Genomic DNA, 27,604 nt, shown 5'->3' with positions numbered 1-27,604 from the left:
AAAACAAAACAAAAGAATATATAAAATGTGAAATGTCAACGTGTTAATGGTTCCGTTTTGAATTATGTTCATCTCAGCTAAAGAAAATGTACACAATGATTTTCTAAAGTGTTCTTACATGGTAATGCTCTATCAGTGGTATTTTTAGTGAATGCTAGTTGTATTAGTGGTTACTCAGTATCTCATGAACGTTTTTTCATATGCTTGAAGGCCGTATGAACCTCTTTTTATAAAGGTGGAAACAAAGACTTCTAGCTTGTGTTTCAGGAGTAGCATCTGACTTCTCAGGCCTGCTGAGCAGACACATGACTCTAGCAGCTGGAGATGCAAAGAGAAAGCTCAGGAATGCTCACAGTTCTTGTGGCTATAGCAGTGCCAGCTGCATTGGTCCTAAGTGACATAACTCACTGTAGCATCTCTTGTTTCTTAGCAACAGCAGGTGTCCTCATCCAGTCAGTTTGACAGTGTGGTGTTAGGTATTTTTAGAATTTGGTAGTCAAGCTGGGCAGTGGTAGTGCACGCCTTTAATCCTGGCACTTGGGAGGCAGAGACAGGTGGATCTCTGTGAGTTCAAAGCCAGCCTTGTCTACAGAGGGAGATCCAGGACAGGCACCAAAACTACACAGAGAAAGCCTGTCTCGAAAAAACTTTTAAAAAAAGAAAGAAAAAAGAAAAAAAAAAAGTAGTAGTAGTTTGGTAGTCTTAAATGCCAGGTGTGGTTACATACTCTAACCCCAGGTCTGGGAAGGTAGAGTAGGATAGTCACTCACAGTTTAACATCATCCCTAGTGAGTTCCAGGCCAGCCAGGTCTGCATAGTTATGAGTGCTAGGACAGCCAGGGTTGAAAAGCAAGACTGTGCCTCAACAATCAAAAACTAAGAAGTTTAGTCTTAAAAATGTTTAAGAGATTAACTGCATAATCAGCCAGGTAGCTTTTGCTGATTCAGCTAAGAAATTCCAGCATGTGCTATTTGACATTTATGTTGTTTTGAAAACATTTATGGGGCTCAGGGGTTAAGAGCACTGGCTGCTCTTTCGGAAGACCCTGGTTCAGTTCCCAGCACCTACATGGTAGCTTACAAAGTTGAGTATCAAGTGATGCCTTCTTGTGGCCTCTTCAGGCACTGTAAACACAAAGTACATAAACATACATAATGGCAAACCACCCATATACACAAAATGCAGATAAATAAACTTTAAAAAAGGTAATAATTATAGCTCTTACATTTAGGTCTTATGTTTTAGGTTTGTTTAGCATCAGTTTTTTGTTTGTTTGTTTGTTTTGTTTTGTTTTAAATTTTTGTTTTTTTGTTAGTGGAGGCTAAACTCAAGATTCATTTTTCCCCCTTAGGAATTTTTAGTCTTTTCAGAATTTTAAAACAGTTGTTCTTTCCACATTGTGTTTAGTCGCTGTTCTATTGCTGTGAAGAGACACTGTAACCAAGGTAACTCTTATAAAAGAAAGCATTTAACTGGGGGCTTGACTATAGTTTTAGAGGGTTAGGTTATTATCATCATGGCAGGGAGCAGACAGGTATGGGTGGTGCTGGAGCAGTAGCTGAGAGCTTTATATCCTGATCCACAGGCAGCAGGCAGAGGGAAAGACTGGACTTGTGTGGGCTTTTCAAACCTCAGAGCCTACTTCTTTCAACAAGGCCACACCTCCTAAACCTTCCCAAACAGCTCCACTAACTGGGGACCAAGTATTCAAACATAAGACTTTATGAGGGTCATTCTTATTCAGACCACCACAGCTATGTTGGTGTATTTGTTACATTATAGAGTATTGATTGGAATCTCTTCTTTCCTAATATGAGTATATAATATTGTAGTTGTTCCTTGAAATACTACATTAGCCATGACCCACAAATTATTGATTTTCATTCAGTTGAAAATAAATTTTCCTTTTCTCCTTCTGAGTTGTTCTTCCCCTTTGGGTTACTTAGCAGTACATTGTTTGATTACCAAATACTTAGAAAATTTCTAGATACTGTTCTCTTTCTGATTGTTAATTCAATTCCATTGTGATAGAGAGCATAAATTGTGTGTGTGTTTTGCTTGCTTGTTGTATTTTATTTTATTTTATTTTTTAGTACCAAGGATTGAACTCAGGGCTTTAAGAGTGCCCGGCAGGTGCTCTACCTTTGAACTATGGGCTCAGTCCTCCACCCCTCCCCCCTTTTTTTTCTTTTTTCTTTCTTTTTAAGATTTATTTATTTATTATGTATACAACATTCTGCCTCCATGTAACCTTGTACGCCAGAAGTTTTCACTGTAGATGGCTGTAAGCCACCACGTGGGTACTGGGAATTGAACTCAGGACCTCTGGAAGAACAGTCAGTGCTCTTAAAACCTCTGAGCCATCTCTCCAGCCCCCACCCCCCTTTTTGAGGCAGAGTTTTACTAAGTTGCTTCAGATGGCCTTGCATATGATCTTTTTCTCAGCCTTTAACTGTCATCTTCTGGCCTCAGCCTGGGTATCTAGGACTATAGGCTTATACTACCAAGCCTATCTGACTGCAGTCCTTTTAAATTCACTGATATTCTATATTCCTGAATAGTCTTGATCGACTTAAAACATTTTAAAAATATTTCTTTTTCATGGTTGTGTGTCTAAGAGAATCAGTTCAAGAGATGGCTCAGCAGTTAAGCACTTGCTACTCTTTCAGAGGACCCAGGTTGGGAGTCTTGAAACCACCTGTATTTCCAGCTCCAGGATCCAACATCATCTTCTGGCCTCTGCAGCCACGCACATGTACTTGGCTCACATGTACACGTGAAATTAAAAAGAGAATGTTAGTTTGTGAAATTATTAAAGTATTTTTTAGCTTGGGGGCATTTTGTTTTGCTTTGGGGGTACTTTATATTATAGCATTTGCTTGTGTTTTGCTTTTTTTAAAATGTCTTAGGTAGCCCAGGCTGGCCTCAAACTTGCTAAGTAGCTAAGGATGGCCTTAAACTGAGTCTGATTCTCCTTTGCCTTCGTGATGTAGCTATGTGCCACCATGCCCAGCCTCCAAATCACCTTTATATGCCATTTTTATTTGCTTTGATTGTTAACTATTTTATTTTGTTTGAACTGTAATCTTTCTGCCTCAGCCTTCTGAGCATTGGGGTTATAGGTATGTGTCATCGTGCCCAGTCTTCCATTTTCAGTTTTGAACAGGAGTCACAGAAGTGCTTCTCTTAATTATTGAATGGCTGTTCTCCTGGAACTGTCCAAGTCAGTGTTTGGTGTTTCTGCCTGGAGCTCCAGGTTTGTAATGAGTTCCTCCTGTGCTTCTCCAACAGGCCTGAGGTCTGGCAAACTCGGGGAGCAGTGTGAGGCAGTTGTCCGCTTCCCTAGGCTTTTCCAGAAGTACCCCTTCCCCATTCTCATCAATTCAGCATTCCTAAAGTTAGCTGATGTTTTCAGAGTTGGGTAAGTCTTTGTAATGCCTCAACGTGCTAACTGCATGCTTAGGACTGTCTTTTCTTCTGGCTGTTAGGACTGGTTGGCACTCAGGTGGATGCACATTACATTGCACCACACTTTGGTATGAGATTGAATGACGTTCAGCAAAAATGAAAAGTAAGGTTCAGAGAGTAATTAATTGTTCTTTAGGGAACAAGATAAATTAAATCAGAACAACCTTATTCTATTACTGTGTGTGTATTTTATCAGAATCTGTAGTTGTCTGTACAGATTGGTTTAAGAAATTCCTGATTTCATTTAGTGATTTGCACCATGAAATGCATGTGTGTGCAGTGTTTGAAGCATGTAGGCACTGAATAGGTAAATGCCCGTTTCCTCATTTCTGTCCCACTCTCACCCCTCCTGGTCTCCATTCATTCCTGTGCCCTTCCACATACCCGTCAGGTCAGACCTGAGGGAGGAAAGCAGTGATGGGTACTGGGAGGGGAGGGAGGTCACCCTGGGCGTGGCCATGGTGTGACTGGGCCACAGGTATTGCAGCTGCTTTGGGTTGGGACCCACCACGTATGGCTTAGTGACTCTTCGTGGTGAGACAGATCGTGGTGGCATGGGAAGCAGTTGCCGTTGGCACTGCTCTAACCGGTACAGGTGCCTCTCCTGGAGTGAGCTAATCTCTTTCCCCACTTTTTCTAGAAACAACTTCCTGAGGCTCTGTGTTCTCAAAGTGACCCAGCAAAGTGAAAAGCACCTGGAGAAGATTCTAAATGTGGATGAATTTGTGAAGAGGGTTTTCTCGGTGATTCACAGTAATGATCCTGTGGCAAGAGCTATCACTCTCCGGTACTGTGTCTCTGTGTGATTCAGTACAGACTAGTTAAGCTGTCGTTATGTACCTAAAAGGACTTGTGTTTCACTAAGACTACACAAAATATGGTAACCATCATTGTGTGTAAATCCAGGTTAGCATCTGTAATGCTTTCTGGTTGTAAATTGCCTTGCTTGTGTTTCAAACATCCCACTGTGTAGGCACTCCGATCCAAGAACTAGGTGGATTTCAGCACAGCATCACCTTGCTCTTTTGAACTTTTGAAGTTCCCCAGGCAGGCCTTGAACTTGGGACCTTCCTATGTTAGCCTTCCAAGGAGCTTGGATTCCATCTCTGTGCTACACCATGCCTGTCTTCACTCTCTTTCAGTTCTGCTTGTTTAATCACATGTATAATTGGGGGCAGGTTTTGAAACTCGGTTAATTAAATTATCGGTGTCCTTTCCAGCTTTCCCTGCCCATACTCTTTTTTTTTTGTTTTTTTTTTGTTTTTGTTTTTGTTTTTGTTTTTTCAAGACAGGGTTTCTCTGTGTAGCTTTGCGCCTTTCCTGGATCTCACTTGGTAGACCAGGCTGGGCTTGAACTCACAAAAATCCGCCTGCCTCTGCCTCCCGAGTGCTGGGATTACAGGCGTGCGTGCCCATTCTCTTTTTAACCAGGAGGTCACTACTCTTTTCTGGGTCAAACATTGGTACTTTCTCATCCAGAATTAGTTGCTTTGTCATTCTTCTGCCTTTTGATTAACATCATGTGTTTTGAAGCTGGTTCTGGGGCTGGGATGCAGCTGACTTGGTAAAAGTGCTCACTTACCTGGGCTCACTGCTGAAGCCCTGGGTTCAATTCCCAGCTTCAGGAAATTCCATGAAACTGGGCATGGTGGTACACAGCTGTAATCCCAGCACTTAGGAAGTTGAGGCAGGAGGTTCAGGGTCATTTTGGCTACACAGTAAGTTTAAGACCAACCTGAGCTATATGAGACCAAAAAATGTTATTGAGTGTTACCTTTAAGAAACTATCCAGCTTGCTGGGCGGTGGTGCATACCTTTAAGTCTAGTACTTGGGAGGTAGAGACGGGGATCTATGTGAGTTCAAGGCCAGCCTGGTCTACAGAGCTAGTTCTAAGACAGCCAGCTTCAAAGAGAAACTGTGTCTCAAAAAAACAAAAACAGCCGAGCAGTGGTGGCGGTGGCTCACGCCTTTAATCCCGGCACTTGGGAGTCAGAGCCAGACTGATCTCTGTGAGTTCGAGGCCAGCCTGGTCTACAGAGTGAGATCCAGGACAGGCACCAAAACTACACAAAGAAATCCTGTCTCTAAAAAATGAACGAACAAACAAAACCAAAAACTGTCCAGCCTAGCATACTTGAGGCACTAGGTTAAATTCCCAACACCACAAACAGAAAAGAGCTGGGGGACTGGAGACTATAGCCAATGGGAAACTTAAAATTAAGACACCTAGTCTCAGCACTGGGGAGGCAGAGGCAGGAGGATCTCTGAGTTTGAAGCCAGCCATGGCTACATAGCAAGCTCCAGGCCATCTATCCAAAAAGAAAAAAAGTTGCTGTGTGACTGTATATGAATGATTGTCATATTATTTCTGTAAAATAAAAAGTTGAGGAAGATTGTATCTCAACTGATAGAATATTGGGTAAAATGTTTATACTAACACAGATAGGGATATAGTGTTAAAAGGATTCTGAGATTTGTGTGTGTGTGTGTGTGTGTGTGTGTGTGTGTGTATGTGTGAGTGCCTGTGTAAATGTCTATGCACCACATGCATGCCTGGTACCCTTGGGGTTGGCAGGGAGTGTCCAATCTCCTATAACTGGTGTTACACGCATTGTGAGCTGCTCTGTGGGAACTGAACCCAGGATCTTTTCAAGAGCAGCAAGGGATGGGATCTACTTTTGCTCCTTCTTGTCAGTGAGTACATCGCCTACAGGTTCAGAAAAGATCTCCAGGAACACTGTCAACAGTGATTATTTGGGGAGGGATCACTGAGTCAGGGACTGGAGAGATGTGATGTTGAATTGTTCCCACAAGTATGCATTATTTTAGTTTTTATCAGAAGCAATGAAGAAGAATAATAGAATTTAAAAGTGAATTTTTTGGAGGTAGTTTGAATACTTGACAAGGTTTATTTCATACTTGAGCGTCCCACTCCATGTGTAGCCTGTCCTTCACAGAGTTCTGGCAGTTGGGCCCACAAGAACTATTGCTACCAATAAAATTGGCAGTTTCTAGTAAACAACAAAAGAAATATATTTTAAAGACAAAATATCGCCTTGTAATCTTCACGAGTAACAGTTGAAACACGTTTTAAGGAAAAGAAATTGGAGCTTCAGTTTTATAGTAGCCCTCCACCATTTGAAGAGTAGCAAAGGGAAGGTTCCCGCAGGTACCTTTTGTATGACTATTTTACATACCACATAGAAAATAAAGACCTCTTTCAGATCCCAAAAGCTAGGAGCAGAATAATTTTCATTTTTGTGTTTATTAGTTTATATTTTGGCATTACTTTTTTCTTTACGTATAAATCAAATGTTATATGCTTGAGAATGAGATACTTTGCTTTGACGATACAGCTCTGAAATCCACCCGTTTGTTGGCAGTGGGAACCAGTTAACTAGGCTGCAACTGCTTACAACAGTGCACTGCTGTACATAGTCTTTCAGTTTGTATGACCAGGTTCCCAAAATGTTGCTTTTAAAAAGGAAAAACTAGGTCCAGCAAGATGGCTCAGTAGGTAAAGGTGCTTGCTGCCAAGCCTGATGACCTGAGTTCAATCTCAGGAACCCACATGGTGGAAGATTTGAGAGTTTGCCCTCTGGCCTCCATATATGTGCTGTGGCACACACAACATACCAGATAAATAAATGAAATAAACCATTTTTAGATAAAAAAGGTCATTTTTATAATTTTAAAAAGATTATGTCCATGTTTTGAACTCTTAATTCAGGAGCTATGGTCTGGTTAGCTGGAGAGAGCTTCAGGTGTAAAGAGACTTGTTCCTGTCATAGCACACTGATGAACTGCCATGACACTGTTTGTTATAAATAACACCACATACACTTTCAATTATTGTTTTTGTTTTGTTTTTGACAGGACCTCACTCTGTAGTCTTGGCTGCCCTGGAACTCATAGAAATCCACCTCTTTCTGCTTCCAGAATGCTAAGATTAAAGGCATGTGCCACCATGCCCTGCCAACTATTTTCTTTTTAAAAAAAAAAAAAGGAGGGGGGAAATATATATATATTAGCATGTGTGTGTACTGTGTGTGAGTGTGCATTTACACATGCCCAGACACATGTGTAGAGGTCGGAGGACAACTCTTAGGAAATAGGTGCTCTCGTTGCACCTTTACATGGGTTCTGACGATGGTTGCCAGGCTTGTGCCGTCTCACCTGGTCTCATGGGACTTTTTCATAGAAAAGCATTTCAGTAGCATTAATAGGAGGATTGTGTTAGGAAGAAACCAAACTCTGCAGAGGATAGATGTTAATGAATATGTTCTTTCTGAGGCTGTCCTTGCAGAAGGTTCTGTACTGTGTGGTTATTTGGTTTTGGTTTTTTGACTTTTTGAGACAGGGTTTCTCTGAGTAGCCCTGACTGTTCTGGAACTTGCTCTGTAGACCAGGCCTCAAACTCAAGAGATCTGCCTGCTGCAGCCTCCAGAGTGCTGGGATTAAAGGTGTGCACTTACCACCGCCTGCTTACATTTTTTTATTTACTGTGCTAACAAAAGACAGATTTCAGGATTCAGTTCTCTTCTACCATGTGGGTCCTAGAGACTGAATTCAGGTTGGCAGTTGTGGCGACAGGTCCCCACTGTCTCTGGCCCCTGTGTTTTCTAGACTTTACTTTCCTCACTGTTGCAGATACTGGCTTAGGCTGCAGGGGGCATCCTCCACCTTTGGAAAAATCTCTACTGATGTGGTAGATTATTAAAAAAGCATCTTGCTGGTATTTATTGATGTGGAATAAAAAATCTGGGATGTCTGTTGTACTTTGTGATTCTGCTTAATAGCAGATATGTTGTATTCCTAATACTTTGTTAAAGTGGACTTCTTTATGTAACACTGGAAAAATTGATGTTTGGGATGCTTTAATAATTCAAAAGTTCTTTTCTGGGCTCTGATACTTGAGATGTACTTCAGAATGATTCTTTGGGGGTTGGGGGATTTAGCTCAATGGTAGAGCGCTTGCCTAGCAAGCACAAGGCCCTGGGTTTGATCCTCAGCTCCAAAAAAAAAACAGAATGATCCTTTTGAAATGTAGCTTGTATGTGTTAGAGGCAGGGTAAAGAGGGCATGTATCTCAGGGGTGGAGCACTTGCCTTGCATGTATAAAGCCCTGAGTTCAATCCCAGGGCCAGGAAGAAAGGAAGGAGAGGGGAAGGAAATTTAGCTTATGTTTTTGATGTACTTTAGCATATAGATGTGCTTAGATTTGAGTCGTTGCTAGATTCCTAAAATAATAATTTTTAACCTGAAGTCTATAGAATGGCCTACACTTTCTGAGTTAATAATCTAGCTTGGCTTCCTTTTCCTTAACTATATTTGTGATCTTGGGTGTCTCTGTTTCTGTAGGATGTTGGGAAGTCTGGCATCAATCATCCCTGAGAGGAAGAATGCCCATCACAGTATTCGACAGAGTTTGGATTCCCACGATAACGTAGAAGTTGAAGCTGCTGTTTTTGCAGCCGCGAACTTCTCTGCACAGTCGAAGTAAGCTTAGGCCTTTTAGTAATTTGGCTCCCAGGGGAGTTTTTGAAAGAATAACTAATCAATATCTATTATAGAAAGATGTAAATGAGGAGGTATATTTTCCAAGAAGTCTTAAAACCTGTTAGGGGAAGAAAATACAAATGTTGGTCCTAGAAAGAAAAGGTCCTCATAGCCTGGTTTGGGGAAGCTGCTATTGATAGCTTTGATGTCTATTGAAGAGCACAAACACATTCATAATCTAAAATTGCTACTCCTGATTGTATTTTATTGCTCAGCTGTTTTGCCTTGGACTCTGCACAGTTTGTCAAGGAGAGTAACTTGGAATAAAACTGACTGACATATTCAGGATGTCCTATGCTGCACTGCTATCTTAGAACAGAGTGTGTGTGTGTGTGTGTGTGTGTGTGTGTGTGTGTGTGTGTGTGTGTGTGTGGTGCATGCATGCATGCCTGTACATGTGTGTGGAGACCAGAGGACAACCTCAAGTTTGTTATAGTTTTTAGGTGGTGTTTACCTTTTTGTTTTGAGACAGGGTCACTGACCTGTAACTTACCATGCATGCCAGCCAACATGTTCCAAGGATCCACCTATGTGCCTCCCCTGACATTTACTGTTTTAGTTGGTGGAGTGAACCTGGGCAAGCAGGGCCTAAAAATGAGGCAGACTTAAAGTCTCATACAATAGCCAACTTTATTCGAGTATCAGACAGTTTATACACTGAGACTTAACAAGAGTCACCTGAATAAAGTATACAATCACAAGGATAAGCCACATGTTTCAAAAACATGATTTTCTATAGAAGCATATAAATAACAGCAGCTGAAGTATACTCACTCATACCTGCTACATCTGGGAGGAGCATGAAAACGTATTTTAAGAACAATTCTGTGTTTTGAAGAAACTGGAGTCACAAGGCTCGTGTCTTGTTTCCTTAAGAGTTTTCTTACAAGCACTCAGAATCCCTCATACAGCTCTATTCTTGGACTGTGTTCCAACACTCCGTACTGAGATTGTAGACATGCCATAACTGGCTGTTTTTCAACACGTCTTTTGGGGGTTGGATTCAGATCCTCAAGCTAGACAGTTACCAGCTGAGCTGTCTCCCCAGTTCAGTAGTACTTATTTATTATTTTATTCCTGTGGAGGCAGGAAGAGGGCATTGGATCCCCTGGAGTTGAAGTCACAGGTGGTTGTGAACCTTACAATGTGGGTACCAAGAACTGAACTGAAGTTTTCTGTAAGAGCAGTAAGTGCTCCTAACCACTGAGTCAGCTCTCCAGCTTCATAATTTTGTTGTTGTTTTCTGAGACAGAGTCTCTCTATGTAGCTCCGACCATAGTAGCAACTCGCTATGTAGACCAGGCTGGCCTTAAACTCACAGAGATCCTCTTGCCTCTGCCTCTCAAGGGCTGGGATTAAAGGTGTCAGTTACTATGCACAGGCTAGCCCCATAAATTTACAAGTAGAATATTGACCATGGTATTATTACCATTTTGGACTTATTTGCTATAAAAAATATTCCCTGATTAATAACCAAAACTAACTTTGTTTTCTGAGGACCATTTCTGGTGATGTATGTGAAAGGCCATAAACATGTGCGTCCCTTGACCAATGAAATTTATTTCTGAGAACTTAGCTAATATGAACAAGGTGCACTGATAACCTTCAAGGGTGCTAGTTGTTTATCAGTACTGTTGTTTATATGGTAAGCATTTATTTTTATGGGTAGACAACTCAGGACATACACCAAAGGTTTGTCCCTATCTGTACTTTTAAAGTTTGTCCTTGGACAGCTTCATACATGTACACAGTTCCTTTGGAAGAGCAGCCACTCCCGGCTGCTGACCAACCCCGAGTGAGTGCTGATGCAGTGAGAATTTGTACTGTATAGGGACTATGCTGTGAACAGTTATCATCTGATTAATGCCTCCAGGGGAACTATCCAGTGGCTCCAGAAGCAGTTTTCTAAGTTCAGTCTCTCAATTTGGATAAATAGATAATTTAGTGATTAAATTTATATATGAGGATCATTTTTAGGTGAACATTTTTTCGCTCCAGATAGGACACTGATGACAGACAAAACAGTGTTTCATTGAGAGGAGTTTATTGGCGTTACCTATAGGAGTATGAGTGAGGGATTACTTAAGAGAGCATAGGTGACTCAGCTAGCATCCCCCAAAAAGCCCACCCCAGCTTGGGTGATGATTCAGGAAAGCTGCACCCTGGAACATTCTGTACCTGAGCCAGCATGAGATCCAGCAAGTTCTGCTTATATAACCTTGATGCGTACTTATGGATTTTCTGAGTTTCAGGAGCTTCCTGATACTTGTCAGTTGTGTACCTCCTGAGCTTTTTAAGTTTTGTTTACTTTCTGAGTCTTAGGTAGCCTTAAGTACAGAATGTTTCAGTTTTGAGGAAACTACTATATAACACTATCCTCAGTGAGATATACTATATACTCTTGTTTGCATTATATAATACCAGATTAGTCTCATAGGAAAGCCTGAAGCACTTATGTATCAGAGTATAAATTAAGAAAATACATAATTTTTTTATTAAGAAATTTTAAATCATTTTACATACCAACCACAGATCTTCCCTCCTCCCTCCTCCCACCCCCCAGCCTCCCCTCCCAACCCATCCCCCATTCCCACCTCCTCCAAGGCAAGGGGAGTCAGGAGAGCCTGGTACTTTTAGATCAGTTTTTATCTCTTCTTGAAGTAATAGACTTGAGATCATGTATCTCCATCAACATGGGTGGCTGTGTCATTTCTGGGTCTTGTTGAAATCAGAGTAACTGGCCAAATGAAACCTTAATATTTTAATTAGCTGCACATAGAGGTATATACCTTTAATCCAAGACCTCAGGAGGCAGAGGTAAGTGGATCAACCTAGTCTACATGGCAAGTTCCAGGCCATCTAGAGCTACAGAGTGAGACCCTGTCTTGAATAAAGGAGGAGGAGGAGAACTTACTTAATCTGTGCCGCTGTAGCTGCATCTCACTTGCTCTAAAAGGGTTAAGATTGTGTAGTGGAAGAGCTTGTCCTGGCTCTGAACTGAGGAACTGGCCAGCACCAGGTGCTTTTAGGATTGAGGTGAGCATATTCAGAGTGGTATCCTTTCGAGTCATTAGCTAAAGAGCCTGGCCTCATCAGAAAGGGACAGCTGTCCAGTGGCACCAGCCCACTGCTATGATGCAAGACACCCTGGCTGTCAGACCTGATTTGACAGGGACACGGGTGGAGTGTATAGCTAGGCCAGAATATCAGGTGACTTCCTTTAGTCTCAGCAGTTTCAATACTGACACTGAGAATTTATTATTAGACCAAAAAAGAAAAGTCAGCAGCTCCTACTCTGCATTTTTTGGGCTCAGAGGGCTTAAACCAGATTTTAAAGTTTGGAGTGTTATAAAACGTTTTGATGTAGTCACTGCTCTAGAAGGGGTGGGACCTGGAAGAGGGAGCCGATAAAGGAGTAGGACTAAGTCTCATGCAGTGGCCGGTGTTACTCAGAGCTCCCACATTCTGTCTATACCCTGAGGTTAAGAGCGGTCCCCTGAGTAACGTTCCCATGAGTTCAAGCTGTCCACAGCCACAAGGCAAACCATACTTGGCAAAAGCATGCTTTTCCATAGAGGCTTACCAAGGATAGTTTAAACATTTAATTGAATAACAATAGAAAGCAATAATGAGTAATTTGAAGTTATCTCAACTCCTATCTGCCACACCTGGGAGGAGCATGAAAACAGTCCAGGAACAATTCCATGGTTTGAAGAAACGTCACAAAACCCTTGTCCTTTCTTGAGTGTCCTCATAAGCACTCAGTTCTCCTCACACAACTCCATTCCTGGACCATGTTTCAACAATCCACTATATCTAGATATATAATTAAAAAAAATGAAAGCTCTGTTGGCACAATTAAAATTAACCGGTGCTATGGCAGTGGCCATGCGGGCCGCTTGAACAGGTCTGTTGGTTGAGACCTCTCTGAAGAGATGGCGAATGGCCAAAGCTGAATGCTGAAGAAGAGGCTCCTTTATGCTTTTTCTTTTCTGGGGAGTGTGGGGCTCTGAGGTAGCATCTCACTATGTAGGTCAGGCCGACCTCAAACTTGGGTTCATCCTGCCTCAGGTCCCAATTACTAGGACTTCAGGTGTGCTCAGCCACATCTGGCCACCTTTACACTCTTAAAAATGTGTTTACAGATACTTACTCTATTAGAATTCAAGGAGCTAATTTTTAAAATGTTTATCCATATGAAGAATAACAGATCCAAAATATGTTAATGTAAAATATTTTTATGAAAGTATTTATTTAAAAAAAACAATTTTGTAAAAAAAAATATCCTTAACATTTTTACAAAAGTCTTGAAGGACTGGCTAAATTCTCATTCATCAAATTCTGCACCAACATCTGTCAAAATACGCTATTTTGATTAAAGTATGTAAAGAAATTCCAATCTCCCACAGATAATAGTGGGAAGAGGAGAGGTCTATGAAGCCTTCCTAGGTTTGTGATGGTTTAATACCTGTGAGTTAGTCTGTTGGGAAACACTGGCGCACTTGTGTTACTCCGATCCTGCAAATGTCCCACTGTGTATGGACTGCATTGGAGAAGAATGCCACCAGGTCAATCAGAAAAGACTTTAAGGACCAAACTTTCATGTTCATGGTGACAAGTACATTTTCTGTAGTTGTTTTTTGCTGAAAGCTAAAGTATTGTAATTGACATAAAGGATTCTGTTATTTGCCTAAAGTAACCATCTGACTTTAACTCATCTTCCAAGGAAATTCTTTGGCAAAAAAGGTAAGTTTGAGTAACTTTGTGTCCTAGGAAAACACTATCTATAACCTAACCCAACAGTTAGTGTTTGAAGTACTGTGTCTGAAGTATATCACTCTATGTTTTTGAAATTTAATACAATAAGTTACTTTCAGTTTTGCTAAGAACACTGTATGCAGCTGCCTGTGTTCTCTGTCTAATGTGAGTTTGCTGTGACGAGGGACACAGTGGCTGGTGGCGTAGCTGCTACCATTGCCTAGGTCCTTGCTCCCTCCTCAGGATTGCTCCTCAGTGTCATTTCACCACACATGATGGATGATGATCCCAGTGTCATTATTCCTGGATAACCAGGAGATGAAAACAAATGTTACTGATTTTGAAAAATTCAACACAAAAAGTATTGGTTGTCAAGAATTCATGTGAAAGAAAATATTCTTCAATCAGGTGGTACTGATTCTGAATAAACACCCTAGCCCCTCACTGGAGACAAGTAGTGCTTGATTTCTTCTTCACAGACTACAGCGGGCGCTGCCACCCTGAACTGTCATGTCAGCCTCTTGGCTTGGGTGTTTGTTTGCATGGCTGGGGCATCTACCACTTTACCCTGCTGTATTTGCACATGGGTGCCTAGAGCCCACAGAGGCCAGAAGAGGTTATTGGATCCAGTCATTGGATTCCCTGGAACTGGAGTTACAGGTGGTTGTAAGCTGCTGGGTAGGTTTATTTAGCATGGACTGAGTTAGGAACCCCATTTCATCTTTTCAGTAACTCCATCTCTAATATAACCACAGGCTGAGAAAACAAGTCTTTCTCTTTCAAACTAATGAGTCTCCCTTAAGTATAACAGAAATACTTTGCAGAAACATTTTCTTTTACACGAAGCTATTGTTTAAATATACAAAAAAAGTTTGAGAAAAAGATTTCAAAGTTTTACCACAAAGCAAGGCGAAGTATACTGCAAGAAGTTTCCCCCTGGTGGGACTAGGCAGCATGTGCCCCTCCTATAAGGTCCCAAAGACAATCCTAAGTTGCATTTCACCAAAGTTTCCCCTGAGGAGCCTGGGTGAGGACTTAACAGGAGTGTGGTGTCCCCATACCTGTAGGTGGACAGATGATGGAGTCCCCTTCCCCTAACCTGTTCCTGCATATACTCTAGCCCCTTCCTGAGACTCCGAGGCCACATGCAGCTAGGACAGAATTGCATATAACTTTGGGAGCAGTGGCTGGGTGCTCAGGTAAGGATGCCACGGACCTCCCTGTCTCTTCTTTCTGTGAGGGAATGGCAGCAGGCACGACTGAATTCATGAAGGTGGCAGCTCTTTGGCTTGAGTGCCAGTGCTGTACAACTTGGTATGTTTTTGCATTGACACAGGGGAAGCTTCATGATATCAAAATCTTGATCAATTGATGTATAGCAGCGCTCTGCAGGTTAGAATGGGTGGTCTAAGATAATACAAGTATACCTGAAGAATTCAGCACACTGGGTCAGTCATGAACATACATTAACCTCATCACCCAAGACATTTCTAGGACCAGGGATTCGGCTTAATGGTAGATGCCTTGCTCAGTGTGTGCTAAGTCCTGGATTTGATTTCTAGCACCACAAAATAACAGAAAGTTCTAGAAAGCGGAGGAGAGCACACATTGCATTAGCTGTCAAGAGATGAAGTCTTCACATTGTCTAGTGTGTGGAGAACTCCACTGTTGATTTGAATTCAGCAGAACACACCTTAGCAGCAGGAAACACTTTATTTAGACTTTCATTTCACTGCAAGTTGTACTTGCCAAATCTGCACATCACTTAGTTGGGCTGCATAAGCCAAGTTAGATTATATTTTTCTCCCATATTATATAACATTTTATCCCAAATGCTCATGGTGTTAAGCTTTTGATATTGGGCGATATTTCTGTTAGAGTCAAGAATCTATGTCTTGAAACATAGCTTCTTTTAAGTAGTTTGGTCTTTGAAGAGTCTATCTGTATTTCCTAGTGCATCTCAACCACTTCAATGCTAAGGACTGGCTGTTTATTACTTATGTAGTCAGAGCTTGTGTGTTAAGCTATATCTTCACACGTGTGTAGTGGTGACCTTGGTTCTTTCCGATGGGGTTGCTAAGAAGTAGACTGAAGCAGCCTCCACAGGTCTGCATCTCCCTCAGTGCAGGACTGGAAGGACGCTGGCAGAACCTGCAGTCTTAGTTGCCATTTTGGAGTATTGCTTCTGTGATAATTGTGTTCTTTGCACTTATAAAACTTAATTCCATTTAATTTTTTTATTTTTAATGTTGTTGCCAATTGTTTTAATTTTCTCTTTCCAAAGGGATTTTGCTGTAGGAATATGTAACAAAATCAGTGAAATGATTCAAGGTATGTACATTTTATTTAGTAATATGAAGAAACTTAATAGGAGTCCTGTTAATAATGGTTGTTCATGGTTATAAGGTATTTACTGTATGCTAGTCATTATTTAAAATAATACTAAGAATCGTCTATGTGCCAAAAATGCCCGAGGTACTTAGGAACAGAAATAAAGTAAGGCCCTTTCTGTCATGTGTCCTAAGTTGTAGTCAGGAGCTGAGTGAGCAGTAGACAGGATGTATGAAGCGCTGTAGAGAGAGCTGATAGGGAGAGGGTCCCAAGCACAGGTGCCGTGATGGATGGTAGGAGGACTGCTGCTTTACCTGGTTGATCCCAGAGCCCTAATGAAGTAACCTGAAGGAAGGAAAGGACGTGGCATGCAGAGAGGGGATGTCAGTGCCAGCAGAACCCAGTGCCAGGGCTTCTGTCTGCTAACATTCCTCCAGAGTTTTGCAACCAAATCAGGTCCCAGTTCTGTATCATGACTTAGTTTCACCTAAAGGAAAGCTCATGTGTTAATCCCACATCATCTTTACAGCATTTGTTAAAAGAGCTCTGACTACAGCATTGTATGTTCTCAGGAGCACCGTTTGCTTTGCCTTCTGAGACGTGGCATTGCTGTGCCATGCAGCTTGGTGATGTAGTAGATCTTTACACACAGAGATCTGTTCAAGGTCACACAACTAAAGAGGATCAAGCCATTTGGTCTTGCTTGTAACCTTTGTGCTGTCTTGCCTTTGTAGAGTATCCTCTAGGAAAGCTGTATTTTATTTGTAATTCAAAGGTAGAGAATTTGCTCACTTAAATAATTTTAAAAAGCACTCAGAGAACAAGGTAGAGCTTTAGCCTGTTCCTTTATTCCTTTGTCTTTTCTTCCTCCTTTTATTTCTTTTACCAAAACGGTGTTCCTGTGAGGCTAGCTATGTGACACCAGCAGAAAGAACATCACCCATTCACTGAGCAGGGTTTTGTTTTGTTTTGTTTTGGTGTTTTTTTTTTGGGGGGGGGTTTGGTTTTTTGAGACAGGGTTTCTCTGTGTAACTTTGCGCTTTCCCTGGAGCTCACTCTGTAGACCAGGCTGGCCTTGAACTCACAGAGATTCGCCTGCCTCTGCCTCCCGAGTGCTGGGATTAAAGGCGTGCACCACTGCCGCCGCCCGGCATGAGCAGGGTTTTGTGTTTTGTTTTTTAAATTTGTATTTTATGTGTAAGGGTATTATGCCTGCATGTATGTCTGTGAGACACCTGCATGCCTGGTGCCCATGAAGGCCAGAAGAGGGCATCAGATCCTGTGGAACTGGAGTTACAGAAGGTTATGAGCCACCATTTGGGTGGTGGGAATCAAACCCAGGTCCTCTGGAAGAGCAGCCAGTGCTCTTAACAGTTGAGCCATCTCTCCAGCCCCGAGTAGGTATATAAGAAAGGCCTGCTGTGTTACGTATCATCTCTGGAAACAGATGATTCAAGGGGAGTTTTCTAGAGGAACCATTTAAGGGCTAGGTAGCTCCTGCTAGTGGTTAATGTGGCCCAAGTCCCAGCAGTTCTTACAGCCTTCTAGGGCCCAGGGGCAGGAACCAAGCAGGAGAGACATCCTGCTGCCCTACTGTGCCTTTTAAAGGCAGTGTGCCAGGCATGGTGGCACACAGCTTTAATAATCCCGGCACTCAGGAGGCAGAGGCAGAGCTCTATGAGTTCAAGACTAGCCAGTCTATATAGCAAGTTCCAGGCCAGCCAGGGCCACATAGACACCCTGTCTCCAAAGACCAATAAATAAAGCAGTTTCTATTAACATACTTTCTGAAAAACTATTGAACTTACTGATTAGTTCTAGTTAATTATCTTTAATGTTACAACCATTATGATATATTGTAGTAATTGTTTGTTTGTTTGTTTATTTTTTGAGACAGGGTCTGTAGCCCTGGCTGTCCTGTACCTTACTCTGTAGACCACGTTGGCCTCGAACTCAAAAGAGATCAGATCCGCCTGCCTCTGCCTCACAAGTGCTGGGATTAAAGGCATGTGCCACCACCGCCCAGTTTATACTAATTGTTTTTAAATGAAACTTTGCTAATTAAATCAGACCTTTCTTATATTTAGTTTTAAAAAAATGTGAACTATCATGAAGTTGTGATGAGATACCCGGAACCATTTGTTGTGTTCAGGCTTAGCTACACCAGTGGACCTGAAGCTGAAGCTCATCCCCATCCTGCAGCACATGCACCACGATGCTATCCTGGCCTCCAGTGCCCGCCAGCTCCTGCAGCAGCTGGTCACGTCCTACCCCTCCACCAAAATGGTCATTGTGTCCTTGCACACTTTCACACTGCTTGCAGCCTCCTCTTTGGTTGACACACCCAAGCAGGTGATTTCCACTTTCTTTTCCTGCTTATCTGTAAATGTACACATTTAGTTTGTGATAAAAAGTAAGAAGCAACCCTAAGTTTTAATAATGGCAAGGTTGGGGTTGGGGCTTTAGCTCAGTGGTAGAGCGCTTGCTAGGCAAGCCCTGGGTTCGGTCCTCAGCTCTGGAAAAACAAGTGTTAAAGTCTCTTTGATAAAGGTCAGTTGAATTTCTCTTTTTTTATATTTATATCTACAGTACTATTCTTGTGAGCCCTGTAGGACAAAGAAACACTAGGAATTACGTGGAAGGGTGTGTTGTTATTAGGAAAGAAAGGATGGAGTATCTTAATGCCAGATCCTCTGCTGAAGCCTTATAAGTTCTATGGTACCATTTGTGTATCAGGAGAAAGAAGTTCAAACCTTAGTCCTTAGCTGATAGTGAGAGCTCTGATCTGAAGGGGTTCTCTCTGTAATGTAAAAGTCTAGGTAGCACTGTCCCCACTGACACCATTCACAGAGTGACTTTGCTGTCTTTGTAGATCCAGCTTCTGTTGCAGTATTTGAAGAATGACCCTAGGAAAGCAGTGAAGAGACTTGCTGTGCAGGATCTGAAGCTACTTGCTAATAAGACACCACACACCTGGAGTAAGGAGAATATTCAGGTACATAGTACTTAAGAAAAAGAACACCAAGTTACCTGAGCCAGGGTGTCCCGTGGTCAGATGAAGTTTCTGCCCCTTACACTTCACAGTGTGGTTTAACTTTCAACAAGCCAGAGCAAAATCCTTGTACACTTGTGTCTTGCCATGTGTATTTTAGTCCCTCTGTCATCAGATAATTGTGTTGCTTGTTGGACATCTGAATGTATGTTCATGTGAGTGCAGATGACGTCTGAGGCTAGAAGGCATCAGATCCTTCTGGAGCTGGACACCAGGAGGTTGTGAACCACCCAGTGTGAGGAACCAAACAGGTCCTCTGCAAGTTACTCTAAACTGCTGAGCCATCTCTGCAGCCCTACCTCTCCCCCACAATGATGTGTGGTTTGTTTTTTTAATAAATCAAATAAAATAAAGGTAGACAGTACTTCTCAACCACTGGGTCATGACCCTCCTGTTTTTTGGGGTTTTTTTTGTTTTGAATAATCCTTTCACGGAGGTCACCTAAGAACATCAGAGAACTCAGATATTGACATTACTATTCATAACAGTAGCAAAATTACAGTTATGAAGTAACAACAGAAAATTTTATGGTTGGGGATCACCACAGCATAAGCAACTCTATTAAAGGTTCACAGCGTTAGGAAGGTTAAGAACCACTGCTCTAAGATTTTTTGCCTTCCATAAATGGAGTCGCCATTAGAGTCAGTAAACTGGAGTCTCATTTCCTGAAGGGAAGAGTAAGAGTTTGAGATGTTCTGGACATGACATGGCCAGTGTGATCATGAACATACAGCAGCCTTGGCTCCCTGCACAAGAGCTGCCCAAACAATAGGACATGAAAGAAGGGAGGGCACGAGTCAGGAAGAAGGTCTGTAGGAGTGGGTGAGGCGTAAGAGGGGAACAGGTGACGATTTTCACAGTGTGTTGTGTATATGTAGTACATCATCAAACAGTAAAAGAAAGAAACAATCTGCATACATAAGACCCTGAGAAAGAAAAATACAGAGGCATCCAGTTGGAGAAGTTAAGGACATCTATGTCTGGAGTTCAGAGGGTGGATATAGCTGGTGTCGCAAAATGAGAGTCACCAGGGTACAGATGGTGTTGGAAGCCTCCAGATTGGATAACTGCTAGCGAAGGAACATGGTAGAAAGGGTGTGGGTAACAGTGAGAGACACACCAGCTGGAGAGCCTGATAGGAGCACCTCAAGGACACTTGAGTGCTAAGAGAGAGGTGGTAAAGCTAACAGTTTTCCTAGCCTTGACTCTGCCATGGGTTTTCAATGTTTGTTGGTGGATAAAACATAAAAATAGTGAACGTGTAAAATCCAGTGTGAAGTTCCACAGCTTCAGAATGACTATTCTAACTGATAGAAGTCATTGAGATGCATGGACCTTGGATCTGACTAATGCAATGTGGACTACTTTATTTGAAAGTCCTTTATTATAATAAGTGTTTAATAAATAAGTAGTCATGAGATACTGTTGTTGCTCCTGGCCTGTTGGCTGAGAGACAGAGTGTAGAGTCATACCATACCGCACCTGCATTCTCCCAGAGGACTGGAGCCTGGCTCTGTCTTTACCAACAGGAAATGGTTTTGCTGCTGTTGTCAACTGGGAAGAGGACACCCTGATTCTATACAGATGGAAGTGGCCAGAGAGGAGGCATACAAGGGCAGTGTCCTTGAGTAGAGGGCCTAGAAGGGAGCCAGTGTACTGGGTGGTTCCACCTACTTCACACGAGAACAGGGTGATGGCGCTAATGTAGGTGGGTGGGTGGGCAAGTGGTACCAACTTATAAAAACAAAACAAAAAGCACCTTGTGATTTTCCTCATTTATTTTCATACTTATCTGTTTGGGAGGATGAGCATGTGTGTGCACATGGAGATCAGAGGACAATGACTTAGGGGAGCTGATGTTCTCCTCCATCCACCCTGAAGGTTCCTGGGATTAAACTCCAGTCATCAAGCTTGAGGGCAAGTGTCTTTAACCACTGAGCATCTCACCAGCTCTGTTTATTCATTTCAGTTAATTAGGAAAGAATAGTGATTGCGTGTGGATGCAAATGAGAGGAAAGAGGTTTGCAGAAGCAGAGGGTTGCCAGGGAGTTGAGAGATTTGAGGGCAGCAGTGTGCTGTGATGTCTGACAAATGTATTTCTTCCTTTTTCTTTTGGTGGCGGTAGCAGGGAGATGTTTTGAGAGAGGGTTTCTCTGTGTAGCACTGGCTATCCTGGAACTCACTTTGTAGACGAGACTGGCCTTTAACTCACAGAGATCTCCATGCCTTTTCTTGAGTGCTGGGATTAAAGGTGTGCCCCACCACCTCCTGGCTATAGACAAATATGTTTCTAAGGCTCTTTAAAAAGCTGTCTGATGGGTAAGATAATTTTGGGCCTTTCCTTTTCCTGGACTTCAGTAGATTTTAGAGTTGAGTCTACACAGTCTGATTAAAATGAACTGGGTGCTTTCTCTTTCCACGTTCTGAAGCAGCTAGAAACAGTCACAGAGGGCATAGCTACTGTGCCATAAATTCACCTGAGTCTGAGACTATCCAGGAAACATTCTGAGAACATGTCCCGTTACTCTGGTCATTGCTGTGACGTTTTCTGCCTGCCTCTTTGTGAGTCGGTTGCATGGGAGTCACTCTCCAGCTCATAATGTTTCAGTTTATAGTACACTTACTTTATTCTTAATATTGTCCATCTGTGCATACCCTCTTGTTGCCTACTTTCTTTCTGGTTGGTTGGTTTCGACAGTGCTGAGGTTGGATTCAGCATGCACACCCAGTGCCCTGTGCTGTGCTCCACGCAGCCTGCCCTTGCCAGAAACTTGGCTTTCTTGTGCTTTTCCAGTGTTTTATTTTCATTTTCCTTGCTTAATAATGAAACACTTAAAGCTATTAATTTCCTGTTTCACATATTGACCATATCCCATAAATTATGTTGTGTAATGTTATCTTTCCATTAATTTGAAATGCATTTTTAAAACTTACTGTGGTATAATTTATTTATAGAAAGCTTTCAGGGTCCACAATTTGATGACTTTTTTATACACTTATTCATTTCTCTAACCACTGCCACAAACTGAAAAGCAGATCATTGTCCTCACCCAAAGCTTCCTCAGATTTGTCAATGGAGCCGTTCTTTCTCCAACTCCTGATAATACCCAATCTGATTTCTGCCCAGCACAGAAAAGCAGTTGTCTTGTAACCCTGACAACCTGAGTTCAATCCCCAGAACTCACGTGAAAGTGGAAGGAGAGAACAGACTACGAGGACGTGCTCTCACCTTCACATGTGTGCCGTGACATGCCCATCCTACCGTTTGTTACACACATATAATACGTACATAATAGTCATAAAGTTTTGTCATATAGATTATATAAATGGGATTACAAGAAATGTAGCCTTTTAAGAATATGCATTTATTTGTTGGACCAGGATGGGCACTCATGTGCCTTGGCGTGAATGTGGAAGTCAGAGAATAGGTTGCAGGAATTGGGTTACTGCCTTCCACTGTGTGGGTTCTGGGGAGTGAACTCAGCTTGTCAGTCTTGGTGGCAAGTGCCTTTGCTTCTTAAGCCTTCTCACCAACTCTGATTATGATCTTTTTATAATATTTCTGGAACACATCCCTGGTGGCCAGTCGCATTCAGGATAGAGAAGAAACCTGTATTTAGAGACCAATGCAAAGAACAGCAAATCCACACAGGGCCTCTGCTGGAGCAGGAAGTTGAGCCAGAATAGAGGGGATGAATATTTAGACCAGATAATCAGGAGAAAAGCAATAGGTGAGTGAGAAAGAGAAGTTGTTTCACCCCTCTGTGGATATTAAAAGTGATCCTGGTGAGGATGTTAGGAAATGTCCTTGAACTGGATATTTGAAACATATTTTATCATTGAAATGTGATTGATGTGACGTCTCTAAGGTACTTTGTGATTTGCTCTGCGAAGCTTTTTTTTTTTTCCATTTTGGATCAATGAAGCTTTGAGTCATTTTGTGCTTATTGAGACCATGGTAAGTGTCTGATAATGTGCTCCATAACAGATAAGATGGTAATATTGTAAGTGATTTTATCAAAGCATAATGTTTTGCTTAGTTTTTCAAATGGTAGAATTCTTTTAAAAAATTACATAAAAGCTATAGTTTTAAGCAGTAATCACTTTTTAAAGTGTTTCATTTGGACTTCAGAAGCTGTATTTGTAAATTACTTCTCTTTTATATATTTGCATTTAGATCTGTTTCCCTCTTTTGTTGAGACATTTAAAAAGACCATCAGTGTTGATATGATAATACTAAATCATCTTTTCCTACCTGCATCACTTTAGATTTTTAAGGCATTCAACACAGCCAACTGCCCCTTCTCTTTCCTGCCACTTACCAGTTATGGCCACACACTCTTCCCATTCTGTGGCGTGTGTTTCCTCTGTACTTATCACCCCTTTATTCACTATGAAGTTCTGTGCTTCTGATGTGTCCCAATACCAATGTGTGGAGCCTCCACCTGTCTACACAGTCCACTGAGCTCAGCCTGTGTGTTTTTAGGTTGCAGAACACTGGCTTCAATCCTATAGACATTAGATGTTGCTTTACTTTATTTTAAATTTTAATTTTCTTTCTTTCTTTCTTTTGTGGTATTCATACACAGTCGGCAAGTACTCTACCACTGAGCCACATCCCAGCCCTGATTCAGTTTTTTCTAATGCTAATGCACTCATGGAAAATTCATGAACTACCGAGGTGTTCAGTGCATTTTTCCACAGATAATTTATGTAAAAACCAACAGTTCTTCATAAATATTTACTCTCACATACAGGTAAAGACTTTGACATTCAAAGATTTCTGTGACTCAAATCACAGATTCAAACAGAAGAATCAGAATTGTGATGTGGTCTAAGCTGTATTTGTAAATTACTTCTAAGTATGTCTAAGTATGTCTCAGACTCCAAATGTCTAGTGGCTGCTGCTTCTTGATTTTGTATCTCCTACTTTCTGTCCTTCCTCTAAAACTGGCTTCTCTTCTTCCCCATAGAGTGTTAGTCTACATAAATGGACTCAACATCTGGCCACCAGGTTTGAAATTTTTTAATATTAATTGGGTCTTTCATGTTCAACCTATTTACTAATGTAGTCAGTGTAGAGTGCATGTGTGGTCCATGCACAAGGCTGGATTCAGTTCCAAGCATCCCCCTCCCAAAAGCCCCAAATACCTCTCATCTCTATCCTGTAATCTACAATTTAGCCATCTCGTTGCCCACCTGGGTCACTGCCTAACCTGAAGGTTGTCTGTAAGTTTCAACTCTCTTTACCATTGCCAGAGTAGTTTCCTCTAGCTCTCTGCCAGCCATTACTCTTCTCGGAAGCTTCCTTCTGTCCTTTCTCGTTCTATTTAAATTTCTCTGCCTAACTCTTAGGGCTCTCCACAATCTGACCCCATCCTCCATTTGCCATCTCTCAGGCACAGCGAGCACTGCCCCTTCTGGCGTAATTGTCAGCGTTGTTTGCACACCTTGACTGTCTTCTCCCATTTACAGCCGTCTGCCGAATCTTCCTGGTCCTGGACTCATGTTTGCAGCTGCTGCTTTTGATGCAGTTATTTAAGTAGGTTTTTCTTTTGGTTGAAAATTTAGCTCAGTGGTAGAGCGCTTGCCTAGCAAGCACAAGGCTCTGGATTCGATCCTTAGCTCAAAAAAAAAAAAAAAAAAAGAAAATGGGCCAGGCGCTGGTGGCGCACACCTTTATTCCCAGCACTTGGGAGGCAGAGCCAGGTGGATCTCTGTGAGTTCGAGGCCAGCCTGGTCTACTGAGTGAGATCCAGGAAAGGTGCAAAGCCACACAGAGAAACCCTGTCTCGAAAAAGCAAAAAAAAAAGAAAGAAAGAAAGAAAATGGATCCATGAGCCATGCAGTGGTAGCACACAGCTCTAATTCCAGAACTTGGGAGACAGAGGCAGGTAGATCTCTTTGAGTTGGGTCTACAAAGTGAGTTCCAGGACAACCAGGACTATTACACAGAGAAACACTGTCTCACAAAATTAAAAATTAAATCTAAAAAAAGAAGGAAGGAAGAAAGAAAGAAAAGAAAAAGAAAATAGATCCATGAACATGGTAATTTCTCAGAATTCAAGCTGGACAATGAATGAGGCACACAGGTCTTTCTTCTCTTCCCATGGGTTTCCTCTACAGAGGTGATGACTGTTAATGAGAAAATGTCTCCCCTGGCTTTCAAGGATCTGTGCCTGTCTTTCCCATACAAGTGAGAATGTACTGTATGTGCACTCTGAAGCTTTGGTCACAGTTAACAGTCCACCTTAGGGAACATTGCTGTTAGCAGAAAGTGGTGAGATCTTCCCAGCTGTACATTGTTCCTTTTGTGTTCCAGCCTCACTGGTAGGAATTAGAATCATTTCTCGTACTCTGACTTTTTGGCATTGGCAAACCTTTGTGAACATGAGTTTCCAAAAGAGGAATTAAAATAATACCTTTAATTTGAAAACTGGGTGAGTTTAAATGCCTTCAATATTTAAGTGGGTTTTTATAAAGTGTGTCTATACCAATTTCCATTGGGTTTTGTTTATTATTAGTAGGAACTTTGTGTGAACTGCCTGGCCCATTACTGACCTCATGTGATGTAAATTGGTCAATTAGGCTTTTCCATACTGACCTTCTGTGCTGTTTTTTTGTTTTGTTTTGTTTTGTTAGTGGAAGGGGTCACAACAGGATCTCACATAACCCAGGCTGTCCTAAAAGGGACTAGATCTTGTCAAGGATGACCTGCACTTCTGATCCTCTTGCCTCCACTTCCCAAGTGCAGGGATTGATACAGGTACTTGCCACCACACCTGGTCAATGTACCGCTAGGGATGGACTCTGGGCCTCATGTATGCTAAGCATGTACCCTGCAAACTGAGCTGTATCTTCAGCCCTACTCCATATTGACTTTCTTTGTTGATTTTATTTTTTGAGGGATCTCTATGTAGCCCTGGTTGGCCTGGATCTCACTGTATAGACCAGGCTGTCTTGGAACAAGCTCTGCAGACCAGGCTGGTCTTGAACTCACAGAAGATCGACATGCCTCTGCCTCCTGAGTGCTGGGATTAGAGGCGTGTGCCACCACACTTGGCATCACATTGACTCTTAATAATTTTTATAGTTGTATTTTTTATTAACCATAAGAAAAGAATTTAGTTTTATTTGGCCAGTTGTTCCTTTGATTTAAGTGATTTATTCATCTAATTTGAAATGTCATTAACATATTTTAAATTCTAGTATGTATTTGCGTCTATTTCTTGATAGAAATTTCTGAATTAAAAAAAATTATTTTCCATGCTGAAGTGGTAGTGTATGCCTTTAATCCTCCCAGCACCTGGGAGGCAGAGGTAGGCAGATCTCTGCAAATTCAAGGCCAGCCTGAACACCCTGTCTCAAAAAATTTTTTTCCCATGTAATATTTGTAATTAGATGTTCTAAATCACATCCCTCCCCAAATCCTGTTAATGGCTTTATTGGGACCTTACTACATTTATGATTTCCAGAATTTTTAATTTTTCCTTGTAAGTTTTGCTTAATTTCTGAAATTTAGGGATTAGTTTAATTCAACAAGACAGTCATCCTGATACAGGCATACATTCCCCAGGATGAAGTAGAGTCCTTGTGCTGCTAGTTCAGTGCAATGAAGGAAAGACCTGCACCATGTTTGTGCAGTACCTCGGGCTGCTGCTGTCAGCAGAATAATGACCAACCAGAGCCAGCAAGTTTCACATGTAATGAATTATTGAGCATGTTACACCCATACCCAGTTCCCCTTTATTGGCCATTCACATTATTAGTGCGGTACATTTGTTAGGAATGGGCCAGCATGGAGTGGGAGTCAGAACTCAGTAGTAGAACCCTTGTTTAGAATATTCTGGACCCCGAGTTTAACCTCAGCACTGGGAAAATGTAACCAGAAAGGAGGAGGAAAAGATAAATGAACTAATGCTAACAAGTCATCCTGCCACCACACTATGCTTTCTCTGGTCTCTGTTTTGCCGTGTCCTTTTTCCTGTTCTAGAGCACCACACTGCAGCTGGTCTTCATGTCTTCAGAGGGAACGCTAACGAACTTAGATAAGTTTGAGAGTATAGAAATATGTATGTGTTGATGTGTTAAATTTTAATGTTCATTTCTCCCTTGCATTGCAGGCACTCTGTGAATGTGCCCTCCAGACTCCTTATGATAGCTTGAAACTAGGGATGCTGTCTGTTCTTTCCACGCTATCAGGGACCATCGCCATCAAACATTACTTCAGTGTAGTTCCAGGTAAGGCAAAGATAATGTGAGGATTCCTTTACCTGTGTTCCTGTCTCAGGTTCCTCTGGAAAGCTGTGAGCCAGGCAAGGCTTCCCTTTGGGAACCTGTCATGTGCTGATGATTAATTTGATGTGCCATCTTAACTAGCACCTATGGTAACAGAAGCATATGCCCTGGATCAGAGCTGCTTTGTTAGTAACTG

The 27,604-nt window shown here is 41.8% G+C and overlaps 1 protein-coding gene across 1 annotated transcript in view; it reads left to right on the top strand.

Annotated features, from left to right (window-relative positions):
• The window catches only part of Ints7 (integrator complex subunit 7), a 59,780-nt gene that overhangs the window by 4,025 nt on the left and 28,151 nt on the right, over positions 1-27,604 (top strand). The window contains exons 2-8 of the mRNA XM_036202332.1: positions 3,293-3,422; positions 4,110-4,256; positions 8,832-8,969; positions 16,072-16,118; positions 18,271-18,470; positions 18,991-19,113; positions 27,294-27,411. Of these exons, the coding sequence (XP_036058225.1) occupies positions 3,293-3,422; positions 4,110-4,256; positions 8,832-8,969; positions 16,072-16,118; positions 18,271-18,470; positions 18,991-19,113; positions 27,294-27,411 (903 nt within the window). The remainder of the gene's footprint in view (positions 1-3,292; positions 3,423-4,109; positions 4,257-8,831; positions 8,970-16,071; positions 16,119-18,270; positions 18,471-18,990; positions 19,114-27,293; positions 27,412-27,604) is intronic.

Source organism: Onychomys torridus, chromosome 11 (assembly GCF_903995425.1).
Source record: "Onychomys torridus chromosome 11, mOncTor1.1, whole genome shotgun sequence".
NCBI lineage: Eukaryota > Metazoa > Chordata > Mammalia > Rodentia > Cricetidae > Onychomys > Onychomys torridus.
This window is presented reverse-complemented; position numbering and strand designations above follow the sequence as displayed.